The following is a 13,746-nucleotide window of genomic DNA, read 5'->3' as shown; positions in this document are numbered from 1 at the left end:
AGAAATAAAATAATTGTTATACACTTTTACAATATTATTGTACAGTGGAACAAAATATTTCAGCTATTAGGTCTGCTTTTCAAACTTACGTAACATTTATGTTTAAATTATTTTTATTGTATATATATATATATATATTTATATATTTATTTTTTTACATATTTAATATACATAGACAAAGTTTTCCATCGGGTTACATTCCTTAAGGTTACTCTTGCAATCTTGTTACTTATTATAGTATGCAAAGGTATTCTTATTAAGATTTTCAATAAAGAATTGTCACACATTAGATAGTTACCAAGGTAGCATTGCATAGTTTTACCTTCTGAGTAGGTCTTGCTGTGAGTCTCGGCCACACCTCTGTGGTGGAATTTGTGGATTTAATACGCTAGTTTCTTTTTCCTAAATTCGCTTCGTAAAACATGATAAATGGTTCCCATTGCATCAAGAAGCTCTCTGTGTTGTTTAGGGATTCAGATGCTAAGCTTGCCATGTTATAGTGATATGTTATTTTATTTGTTATGAATGTGACATTTGATGGAGTGATTTGGTGAAAAGAGCCATAGCCAGTTTGTTGTTCTGGAGCTAGTGTTATTTGTTTTTGGAATATAGAGCTTTGCAATATGGAAGTTTGGACCCAAATATCACAGATTGTATCACATTCCCACCACATGTGTATGAATGTGCCTTCCCCACCGCAGCCTCTATAATATAGCTGTGATGAGGGGTCCTCTGAATTACCAGATCTAGTTGGGTAAAGTTACCATCTAAATGCCACCTTTAAAAAATTCTCTTTGAGTGTTGCATTGCAAGAGAAGGATTGCCCTTTAGCTAGGTTTGTTGTCCAGGTCTTAATTGGCAAAGAATTCCCTAAGTCTTGTTTCCATTTTAGCATAAGTTGTGTTTTGTTATCCTTAGAGGGAGAATTAAAGATAGGATATAGTATGGCTATCATTCCTCTCAAGTAATTTTTGGAAAGACATAATGTTTCAAGTGTAGTGTATGGAGGTAATTTTGTATTCCTATAATTTCATGTGCTCTAGATTTTAGTTGTAGATAGTGGTACCAAATGTTTTTGTCTGTGGTTTCAAGGGCTTGGTATTGCTCGTACGTCATTATTTTGTAGTTTATCAGTATATCAGCTATTCTGTAAAGACCTTTGTTGGACCATTTCTGTCAAATTTGCGAATCAATTGAAGAAAGAGGGACAATCAGAGTTGTATCTCTAGATTTTTCATTAATTAGGGAAAATTTTGAGTTTAGGAGTTTCCAAAGGTATATTGTGTGTCTTATAGAAATGTAGTTGCCTTTCTGGGGATATCTAGCAATTCTTTGAAGCCAAGAATAATCCAGAAAGAAGATCCATATTCATTATATTTGACTCAATGCAAACCTATTGTGTGTTATGTTTTGTTTTGAACCATTGCAGAGTCTGAGCCATTCTGGCCACATAATAATATGAAACTAGATTTGGAAGTCCCATCCCTTCTTCCTTTTTATTAGTACACATAGGTTTCTTGTTTATTCTTGCTCTCTTTCCCTTTCCATATGAATCGTAAGATATCTTTCTGTAACTTATGTAGTTCTGAGTGTGTGACCGATAAAGGGAAAGATCTAAATAAGTATAATATTTTGGTAATAGTGACATTTTTGTAGATATGATTCTTCCATAGAAGGAAATTTTGAGTTTTAACCATTTTGATATTAAGTTCCTAATTTGAGTGAACATGGGTATGTAATTTGCTTGATATAAATATATATGTTGATAGGAAGGTTCATGCCTAAATATTTAATTGATTTCTTTGCCTATTTAAAAGAGAAGTTTATTTGTGAAATTTTTTAGTTTGTTGTGGCAGCTTAATTTATCTTCGTTAATTTTATACCCCGATAAACGTCCGAAATGTTGTATCATGGAGTATAATGGGGGGAGGGATAATAAGAAAATAAGGGTTTAGTCAGGGATAATATTATGTTGTCTGTGAATAATGACACTTTATGTTCTAATGTTCCTACTTTAAGGCCTGCAATATCTGGATTGTCTCGAATTTTGATCGCTAGCGGTTTAATACTAAGCTCAAATAATAATGGTGATAGCGGGCACCCTTGGCGTGTACCATTATTAATGGGGATGGGTTTGGACTGGTATCCCGATAGTTTAACAAACGCAGATGGGGAAGAATAAAGTGTTGTTAGTTCATCTTGAAAGGCTCCAGTGATGCCAATTTTTGTGAGAGTGGCAAACATATAATTCCAATTTAATCTATCGAACTTTCTCTGCATCCAGCCAGAGGAACAGAGAAGGCTTTCCCTGGACTGTAGCTGAATTGATTAAATCTATTACCTTTTGCATGTTATCTGGAGCTTCTCTATTTTTTATGAAAGCTACATGATCCAGGAGGATTCATTTGTTAAGAAGGGGATTCAGACGGTTTGCTAGTATTTTAGTAAATCATTTGACATCTTGATTTATCAAGGAAATAGGCCTATAGTTTTGACAGTTGTTTATTCTTGCCTGGTTTAGGTATTACTGCTATTCTTGCCATTAGCATTTCTTTTGGGATTTCTTTGCCTTCCATTATTGAGTTGAAAACCTTTATTAGTTGTAGGATTAAAATGTTTTGCATTGATTTATAGAATGTACTGGAATACCCATCTGGGCCTGGTGCCTTAGATCCTTTTAGGTTTTTATGGTGCTCTTTATTTCATCTTGAGTGATAGGGGAGTTTAATTAATCTAATTCTTTCTTGGTTATGGTTGGTAACTCACTATTTCCTAAGAAATTATTTAGTTTGGTCAGTCTATCATGGCTATTATTGGGAGTCGGGAGGTTATATAGTTTATTATAATAATCTGCAAAGGTATTTGCAATTGATAAGGGGTCATTGGTGATTTTGTTATCCGGTTGCTGAAGTTGTGGGACTGTTGTGTTTCTCGTAATTTCTTTTAATTTATTAGCGAGCATTCTTATTTCCATAGATATAATATTGTGTGTCTACTATTTTGATCAATTTAACTGCATCTTTGTTTAAAAGCTGGTCTAATTCTTCATTTTTATTTCCTAATTGTTTCAAGATTGCTTCTTTGGGGTTATGTAGTGTTTGGTTTCTCAAAGAGTCTATCTCTGCTTTTAGTTGTGTTATTTTGGCGCTATTTATTTTATTCCGTTTACTAGATTCTTTTATTAGAAGGCCTCTCGTGAAAGCTTTTAGGGCTCCCCAAATATAAATTGGGTTAGAAGTTGAGTCTTTATTGATAGAAAATAATTCTGTGATTTGTTGTTGTATCCTGTTCAGGATAACATTGTCTTGGAGTAGGTTAGTGTTTAATGTCCAGGACTTGGTCCTGTTTGGATTTACCATACCAGTGAGAGATACTTCCACCATGGAGTGATCCGACCTGGGGCAATTAAGAATTGTAGCTTTAGTTATCAGAGGTGTCAGAATCTGACTCAGAAAAATGTAATCAATTCTAGAGTGTGTTTTGTGCATGGGACTGACATGTAACACTTAATGGCTTAAATACTTTGTATAACAGTTTTGACTAAATTCTGTGTAATTATTTAAGATATATTTCACTTTCATTCTCAGTTCATTTATTATAGTAATTTCTTTAGTCCCATAGAATGTAAGTCTTTTTTTTTCTTTTCACTAGCTAGTCCCTTGTGACTTTGTAATCATAAACAAATTGTGTTACTCTCACAAACTTATCGGCTTGGGCTTCCTCTCAATAATTCCTGTCCATCAGTGTCAATACAAATCTATAAGTAACTAATAATAACGATTACACATGGCACTTGATTCTCTAAATCTCTATTCAGATGCCATCTTACCACGTGCAAGCTCCAGCCCTCCTTCCATTCCCGTTAATTCACACAAGACCAATAAACCTTGTGTGAATTAACGGGAAACTTCTATAGTTTGATGCCACACTTTAAAATTGTATATTTGATTATGTATCAAGGTTATCATATATGGATGAGAGGTTATTTTAATATACTTACAAACACTGTGTGCGAATCTGAAGGATACAATTAGCTATATTTTAGTTAATCTAAAAATGATTGGAAACCTTATGCTATAAATTTGCATAGATTGCAACAATGTATGTATGTTAAGCAGATATATATATAAACACTCTCATAAAAAGATCTATACGCAAATGCACTGGGAGAAGAAATTGGGTTAAGGAATACAATAAGTGACTAAATCTGAAGTCTAATGTGAATACATTTACACAAGCATTATTGAATAGTGATGTCGCGAATAGTTAGCCGGCGAATAGTTCCCGGCGAACATAGCATGTTCGCGTTCGCAGCAGCGGGCGAACATATGCGATGTTCGATCCGCCCCCTATTCGTCATCATTGAGTAAACTTTGACCCTGTACCTCACAGTCAGTAGACACATTGCAGCCAATCAGCAGCAGGCCATCCCTCCTAGACCCTCCCGCCTCCTGGACAGCATCCATTTTAGATTCATTCCGAAGCTGCATTCTTAGTGAGAGGAGGGACAGTGTAGCTGCTGCTGATTTAATAGGGAAATCGATAGCTAGGCTAGTGTATTCAGTGTCCACTACAGTCCTGAAGGACTCATCTGATCTCTGCTGTAAGGACAGCACCCCAAAAAGCCCTTTTTAGGGCTAGAACATCAGTCTGCTTTTTTTTTTTTTTCCCTGTGTAATCTAATTGCAGTTGCCTGCCTGCCAGCGTGTGTGTCAGGCTCACAGCGTATACTGTGCCCACTTGCCCAGTGCCACCACTCATATCTGGTGTGGCAGGTGGTGGGGGTTGGTCTGTGGGGGGGGGAAGCTACACTACAGAAAAAAAAAAACCCCAGAAAAAACTACTTTTTTTTTGCAAACTAGGTACTGGCAGAAAGCTGCCAGTACCCAAGATGGCCGCCAATAAGGCAGATGGGGAGGGTAAGAGAGCTGTTTTGGGGGGGATCAGGGAGGTTGGGGCTAAGGGGGGATGCTACACCACAGCATATGTAAATATGCTATAAAAAAAATTTAAAAAATTTAAAAACCTTTTATTTTAGTACTGGCAGACTTTCTGCCAGTACTTAAGATGGCAGGGACAGTTGTGGGGTGGGGGAGGGAAGGGAACTGTTTGGGAGGGATCAGGGGGTCTGATGTGTCAGGTGGGAGGCTGATCTCTACACTAAAGCTAAAATTAACCGTGCAAGCTCCCTACAAACTACCTAATTAACCCCTTCACTGCTAGCCATAATACACTGTGATGCACAGCAGCATTTAGCGGCCTTCTAATTACCAGAAAGCAACGCCAAAGTCATATATGTCTGCTATTTCTGAACAAAGGGGATCCCAGAGAAGCATTTACAACCATTTGTGCCATAATTGCACAAGCTGTTTGTAAATAATTTCAGTGAGAAACCTAAAGTTTGTGAAAAAGTGAACAATTTTTTTTTATTTGATCGCATTTGGCGATGAAATGGTGGCATAAAATATACCAAAATGGGCCTAGATCAATACTTTGGGTTGTCTACTACACTACACTTAAGCTAAAATTAACTCGACAAGCTCCCTACATGCTCCCTAATTAACCCCTTCACTGCTGGGCATAAAACACGTGTGGTGCGCAGTGGCATTTAGCAGCCTTCTAATTACCAAAAAGCAATGCCAAAGCCATATAAGTCTGCTATTTCTGAACAAAGGGGATCCCAGAGAAGCATTTACAACCATTTATGCCATAATTACATAAGTTGTTTGTAAATAATTTCTGTGAGAAACCTAAAGTTTGTGAAAAAGTGAACAATTTTTTTTTATTTGATCGCATTTGGCGGTGAAATGGTGGCATTAAATATACCAAAATGGGCCTAGATCAATACTTTGGGATGTCTTCTAAAAAAAAATATATACATGTCAAGGGATATTCAGGTATTCCTGACAGATATCAGGGTTCTAATGTAACTAGCGCTCATTTTGAAAAAAAGTGGTTTTGAAATAGCAAAGTGCTTCTTATATTTATTTCCCTATAACTTGCAAAAAAAGCAAAGAACATGTTAACATTGGGTATTTCTAAACTCAGGACAAAATTTAGAAACTATTTAGATGTTGTACCTGCTGCGGGAGTTTGGTCTGTCACTGTGAAGCGGGCGTAACCCTTACACTACCTGATCGATACAACATCATACCTGATGTTTTAAAGCACGTTATTCCAAACAATTTAGGGCTGTTAGGTGATTTATGCCCTTTATGGATTAAAACCAGACTCTGCATCAACTATGTAATTTTCCATGGGAGTTTTGCCATGGATCCTCCTCCGGCATGCCACAGTCCAGGTGTTAGTCCCCTTGAAACAACTTTTCCATCACTATTGTGGCCAGAAAGAGTCCCTGTGGGTTTTAAAATTCGCCTGCCTATTGAAGTCTATGGCGGTTCGCCTGTTCGCAGACTTTTGTGGAAGTTCGCGTTCGCCGTTCGCGAACCCAAATTTTTATGTTCCCGACATCACTATTATTGAAGTGATGTAAAGAAAGATAACTTTAATGGTGAAATTAACCAAGCCCAGTATATCATAAGTAACAACATTCTCTTGACGTTACATGAAAGAAATAAAGAATATCACTCTTTCACAATTTATCCTACTCAATATTTACACTTAACCAAGTGCAAAAAACATATTGCTAATAATTGCAATTAAGCAAACTAATAGTGAAAAACGGCAGATTTGATAATAAACCTGCTTGATACACAAGATCACTTAGAGTTACTCTGTATCAATATTAACTTTGAGCAACACTATTTTACATCTAATCACTAGATGGTAACAACATAATTGAAGAACACTAATAAAAAACACAGTGTGTTAACATCTAGATATATTGTTGAGGAATATAAATTACATCAACTGTATATGCTATTATTAATTCTTCAGCATATCTAAGAATTGCTATTCTAATAAACGATTAATATTGATAAGCAGTAGTGGAATAAAAATAGGTTGCAAATGACCATTTTAAAGCCTAAACATGTTCAATATATTACTAAAAACTCAACCCCTCTTCCGCCCTCTTGACCCATTATTGAGCCTTCAAAATTTCATAATAATTCTATAACTCTGACCCAGCCATTGACATACACTTTGTACATGATGTATATTATCTATATTGTGCATGGCAGATCCTCCATAATTCAAGATTTAACATCAATTTGATTAAAATTTTCTTTTTCACAGTTCTTCTGTATTCTCAAATTCAAATTAATTCATGACAACTAGAGATTAGAGTTATGCCTTTGAGAAGTCAATATCTTGCTGCCCATTATACTGAATCTGAATGTGAATCAATGTTGTAAATTCATTTTTGCTTTTTATAGTTCAGTTTTGAAACATTCAAATGGAAACATGAATTTTAAGGAAGACATTTATTTTACCATTCTCACATCCCTTATTTCATTTTTTTTTTCTTTAGACAAAATGGCAGGAACATTGGGTGTAAAGCACAAAAGCGCAAAAACAGATTTAAAAATGATTATTTTTTGTTTGTCTTTCGAAAGATGGTAATAATCTTATATCTATAGTTTGACAGCCAAGAAGAGGAAAAACTGCTACAGGCTGCAGAGAAGTTTCAAAGAGAAGCAGGGTTAAAGTTTCCAAAACGTCAATGTCTGCCCACTGTAACCGATATCAATGGGACCACAGTTTTTGTCACTAGATACATCAAGCCGTTGAACCCACCGCAGGAATTTCTTGACGCCCATCCAAATAATCAACAAGCAGCTTCAGTAAGCATCATTAGAATATATTCACACTTGCCTCATTGTATTAGATTTACAATATGAATCTTAAAACAAAACAATTTGTCATTTGTTTTAAAGAAAAGAAAGATGAAAATTATGAACTTGCATCTCTCCCTATTTACATGACTTCTTAAAGGGATACTAAACCCACATTTTTTTTTTCTTTCATGATTCAGATAGAGCATGCAATTTTAAGCAACTTTCTCATTTGCTCCTATTATCAAATTTTCTTTGTTCTCTTGTTGTCTTTATTTGAAATAGCAGTAATGTAACGTTAGGAGCCAGCCCATTTTTGCTTCAGCACTTGGGTAGCGCTTGCTGATAGGTTTGCTACATTTAGCCACCAATCAGCAAGTTCTACCCAGGTTCTGAACCAAAAATGTAACCGCTCTTAAGCTTACAGTCTAGCTTTTTAAAATCAAGATAGCATGTGAATGAGGAAAAAATTATAATAGGAGTGAATTAGAAAGTTGCTTAAAATTGCATGCTGTACCTGAATCATGAAAGACAAAATTTGGGTTTAGTATCCCTTTAAATTTTCTCCTTTTGTTGATAAAATATTAGTTCATATTTTTTTTTATTTTTTTTGTTTTTCTTTTCTTTGGGTTTCTCCCAAAAATGTCTCATTTCATTTTTTTCCCTTGAACATTGTTTTGTCAAATGTGTGTTTTTACTGTATGATTAATTAGACCAGTGGTCTCCAGCCTCTCTCAAATTAGTGGCCACATGTTAATGTATTTTGTTACTTGGATGGCCGGAGAACTCTTGTTCAGATGTTATTTATTGAAGTAATAATATGTTCTTTAGAAACAAAGTTAAAGAGGACACTTTTTAGCAAGCAAGATACAGTATATGATGCAAACCTGCATATGCAAATAATAATAACAAGTGAACAAGAAGTGTGGGTGGGATAGGGAAGTGGGGGGAGGCAGATAAATAAAATAGCTCTGGAGGTTTTACATTGTAACTCCTAAGCCATAGGTTGGTTAAGCATGAATTAGACTGTTGTTTGCAGTACCTATTACAGCCTGTGCATTGTTACTGAATCCATGGGCAAACACACCTACATAAACAATGTATTGGTTGTTTTTGTGATTCAGAGCAACACTGTAAGCCATAAATATACAACATAGGCCACTGTCAGAAAATTATAGAAGCTTCATATTGGCTGGATAAAGCAAGTTTACACACAAACATATTTGTATTTAGGTACAGTAAGTAGCTGCCTAGGGTATATTAAGTCAGAGGAACCTGTGACACTTTATACTACAAATGCATCTGCCCAGCACTAGAAGATACAACTCAAACCTTATATCTCTTTATTTATTCTTCCTGCAGGAACTTGTGGCTCGCTATGTCTCTCTAATTCCTTTCTTGCCTGACAGTGTGTCATTTGCCGGAATATGTGATTTATGGAGCACATCAGACGTAAGTAAGGTTTATTTCACAAAGATTTCAAAATTAGTATGCACATGCACTCGCATGCCAGTGGCTGATATGCGATTAAGAGCTAGATTACAAGTGGCACACTATTTAGCACTCCTGCTCAAGCGATAAATTCGCTAGAAGTAAGTTTTGTGTGCATGTCGGGTAGCGCGCGTATTACAAGTTGTAAGTAAAATGTTTTTGCACAAGAACTAACCCAGCAAAAAAAATGAACTTAAAATATCGCAAACTCGCTAGACTTCAATGGAGCTCAAAAAGTGGAGAAAAACACCCTTACTCGAATGCAAACCCGACTGCGTTTAACCAAGTGTGCTAACCCGACATGAAATATGAATATTTCAAAGTACAATGTTCTTAACACAGGAGAATATGTTCTATTTATTCTTAAATACATATTTCTATATACTATATATGGCTTTTTTGTGGGGGTACTCACCAGTACTGACTACCACCACCTCTGTCATCACAGAACAGGTCATATTTGCAATCGTCATGTAAATACACAAGATGGGGCTACAAAATATTTCAAGCAATGTAAATGACTTTGTCCCTTCCCGTTTCTCAAAGTTACTGTGCACAATATATCAATCACTAATTGCCTATATATATTTGTTTGGTGTATATGTATGTGTATGCACTGATGCATCAGATCTAGAAACAGATACTGAAAGACAGTCAAAAAACGATGGAGGTTCTGGGCTACAAACCACAGCTATAGGAGGAGAGGGGGGAGAAAGAGGAGGTGGAATAAGGAATATGAATCAACAAGAGAGAAGATACCCCCAACGAAATCAGAGAGGGAGAGGGGAGAACCAAAGACAAGGGATGAGAAACAGGGGGAGACCATGAAGAAGGCCATATCAGGGATATTAAAAACTGAGGTTGAAAGTAATCTACAAATTATCAATCTCTCCTCTTTTAAGCTAAATTTAACACACATTGAGGTTCTAAGAAAAGGATTAACCTTTTGCCCATCAAACAAACTAAACAAGTTTGAACTAGTAAAGGATCTTCACCTTTTTGCTAGAAAAATAGTTTTACACCATACCTTGCATCAGAATAAATCTGAACAGAAAAAGGATGAAGAAACTATAATGGTTCTAGAGTCCCTCTTGAATGAAAATGAAGACAGGGAAAGATTTGTGAAAGGGTGCAGTGATTTGAAAACAAATCTGCAACCTAAATCAACATACATGCCTTCGTTAGCACAGGTTCCTATTGTCTCAATGTTTGTCAAAGCGGTTGAAAGGGAAATAGAAAAATTACCTGACGACTGGATTCAGTCTGACAATTTAAGTTTCAAAGAAAGACAAGCATTGAAAGAACTAAGTACAGCAAAAGGGGTAATTTTTAAGCCAGCCGATAAGGGCGGAAATCTAGTCCTTCTAGATGAGTCCTATTATCTTAATGAGGTAAAGAGACAACTAAACGATAGATTACAGTATGAAAAACTTTCAAGAAATCCCATGATATTAATGAAGTCAAAACTTAATAGAATCTTACAAGATGCTAAGATGGAGGGTCTCATATCAGTAAAGGAATTCCAATTTCTCAGCCCAACCCACCCTGTTATGCCCACTTTTTATGTAATCCCAAAAATACACAAGAATCCTACCAGTCCCCCTGGGAGACCAATTGTCTCGGGGATTGGTGGCATGAGTGAGCATATTGGTGAATATGTAGATATCTTTCTCAGACCTTTCCTTCTCTCCCTCCCCTCCTATGTAAAAGACACACCTGACCTCCTAAGGAAGTTAGATGATATATCAGTAAAAAGAGAAACAATCTTGGTGTCCTTGGATGTTGAAAGTCTCTATTCCTCGATACCGCATACAATAGGGATAGAAGCATCTAAACAATTCCTTAAAACAAGAGGACCAGAGTGTGATAGACATACAGCCTTTATTGTTGAGCTATTACATTTTATTTTGAATAACAATGTCTTCCAATTTGACAACTCCATCTATAGACAGGTCAGGGGGACAGCCATGGGAGCAGTTTGTGCTCCGACATATGCATGTCTCCACTTGGGAGCATGGGAGTTAGACATATTTGAAAAATATGGAGAGGTATTTGACTCCCATGTTTCCTTGTGGATTAGGTATGTGGATGACATACTCATGCTGTGGGATGGCCCCCTGACCTGTCTCCATGAATTTGTCTCTAACCTAAATAAAAACAATCGCAATATTCTACTAACGTATGCCTTAAGCACAAAAGAACTGCCGTTCCTAGATATAGTAATTAAGAAAGAAGGTAATAAAATTTCTACTGAAAATTACCGAAAAAGTACAGCAACGAACAGTATCCTGGAAGCATCCAGTGGTCACCCAGAACCTCTGAAAAAAGGTATACCATACAGTCAACTACTGAGATTAAAAAGAAATTGTTCTTCTAGGACAAAATTTAACCATCATGCTGATCAGATGTGTCAAAGATTCATAGAAAGAGGATATTCACGAAAGTTGATTAGATATACCCTTAATAAAGTAAGGAAATTGAATAGGGATGACCTCCTGTATTCGAAAAAAGAGAAAAAAGTTGATAGTAACTTAAGATTTATTACAACTTATAATTGCCAGTGGCATAATATTAGATCCATATTGGCACAGAAATGGCATATTCTAACTTTAGATGAAAAAATAGCAGAAAAGGTAGGACAATATCCACTGATGACAGCTAAAAAATCACCAAATCTCAAAGACAAATTGGTTAAAAGTAGATTTGTCAGATCACAGACTGAAACAACCTGGCTAAGTAAGCATCAACAGGTTAAAGGCACCTATCCCTGTGGACATTGTGTCTACTGTCCATATATCCTAAAAAGCAAAACATTCTGTACAAACACAGGTAAAAGTTTTGACATAAGACATTTTGCAAATTGCAATACATCAGGGGTTGTCTATCTCTTACAGTGCTCCTGCCCTCTGTTCTATGTTGGAAAAACGAAAAGAATGTTCAAGGACAGAGTGCAGGAGCACAGGGATGACATTCTCTATGAAAGGGATACAAGTGTAGCTCGTCACTTCAAAGAGGTACATAAAAGTAGCACTGTATCCTTAAAATTCATGGCAATTGATATAGGGATTACAAATGGACGAGGAGGGGATGAAGATAAATGCCTACTTAGAAAAGAAGCCAGGTGGACATATACATTAAAAACAATGACTCCTAATGGTCTAAATGAAAGAATAGAATATGCTTCGTTCTTGGGCTAAGTTTTTGGAACTAAGGATAATTAAATTGAAATGCCTTTTACTAGGAAAAATCTTTTAAATCAATAAATATTCTCTATCAAATAAAAGTAATAGCTTCCATTAAAAATGACAGTTCTATCTAAGTTCTCTATTTCTTCTTTCTCTGTCTAACCTAGTGTTATAAAAGATGGCGATATTTGTTTAGCGGAGCACATGAGTTCTGTATAGTCACGGCAGGTTTGGATACATTTGTATCAAATTTCACTCTCCTAATAATTGGTCAGTCTCTCTGGAGGCTTGTGTGTTTAAAACCAATTGCAACTGTTTATTTGTTGGAACTAAACACACCTCCTTGAAGGAAAAAACCCAATAAGAGGTAGGAGACACAGGTGTCAGGTAGTCCTGATGAGGCCCTAGCTTTCGCTGAGCATTGTGGGCGAAACGCGCGTCGACAGACAGACACCTACTTACGGTCTATGCAAGTTCGGACGACTTCTATGAAGATTAATATCTGCCATCCGATGCAGTCAAGATCCCTAAAAGCGAAGGTGATATGACTTTGAAGTGGAGGTAGAAAGCAGTTTGATGTCGGAAGCACCTGTCCCGACCCTGCACGTAACTTCAGTACTCATACCCGAACTAAATGACTGTAATTCTGTAATTTCTATAACTGCGGACACAAGGTGAATCCGGAGGTGAGCACTAACACAGATACCCGGACTGCTATTCAATCACAGAAGTCCGGAGTAATGTTTTGATGCAGACACTCGGACCGCTACACACCGCAGCTTCCTGGAAAGCTGCATTTGTTTTGGGTTACAAGTAACAACGGCATTTCTCAACAAGTATTGTATTTCTATGCTAGATAGAGAGGACGCTTTTACCTCGGAACTCTAGCATACAAGTCCTTTTTATACAGCTCTTGATCTAAGCAAAGAATGAGCCTTTGGAAAAAAGGAAAAATTTCCCTTTAACATACTTCTTTTCATCTGGAACCTGGGCCCAGGCAGAAACGGATTTTCCACGAACCTGTGGTTTCTTCCTATTTTCTAACCATAAGGAGGACTCAAAACAGGTCGTATATATGATCATAAGAAAATCTGTATGGCCATAGTTACATTTTTCTTGCTATATAGGAATCAATATAATGTTGCTATAATAAGCTGTTTTTGAAATGTATGATGATTGATAGATATTCCACTGCAGTGGTAGTAATATATTCTCTTCAGTACCTAAACAATATACAAATGTCTTTTCAGCATGTTTGTTACTTTGTAAATAAATTTGTCGTGTTATCTGAACTCATGTGCATCCGTGTATTTGTTTCCTGATAGCTTCCAGTC

General features: G+C 36.4%; 1 protein-coding gene across 1 annotated transcript in view; it reads left to right on the top strand.

Moving 5' to 3' along the window:
- Positions 1 to 13,746, top strand: part of CC2D2A (coiled-coil and C2 domain containing 2A) — a 319,163-nt gene that overhangs the window by 240,054 nt on the left and 65,363 nt on the right. The window contains exons 29-30 of the mRNA XM_053704126.1: positions 7,542 to 7,745; positions 9,099 to 9,188. Of these exons, the coding sequence (XP_053560101.1) occupies positions 7,542 to 7,745; positions 9,099 to 9,188 (294 nt within the window). The remainder of the gene's footprint in view (positions 1 to 7,541; positions 7,746 to 9,098; positions 9,189 to 13,746) is intronic.

The sequence above is a fragment of the Bombina bombina genome, chromosome 2 (assembly GCF_027579735.1).
Source record: "Bombina bombina isolate aBomBom1 chromosome 2, aBomBom1.pri, whole genome shotgun sequence".
Lineage (NCBI taxonomy): Eukaryota > Metazoa > Chordata > Amphibia > Anura > Bombinatoridae > Bombina > Bombina bombina.
The sequence above is the reverse complement of the archived record's forward strand: the minus strand, read 5'-3'. Positions and strand labels throughout refer to the sequence as shown.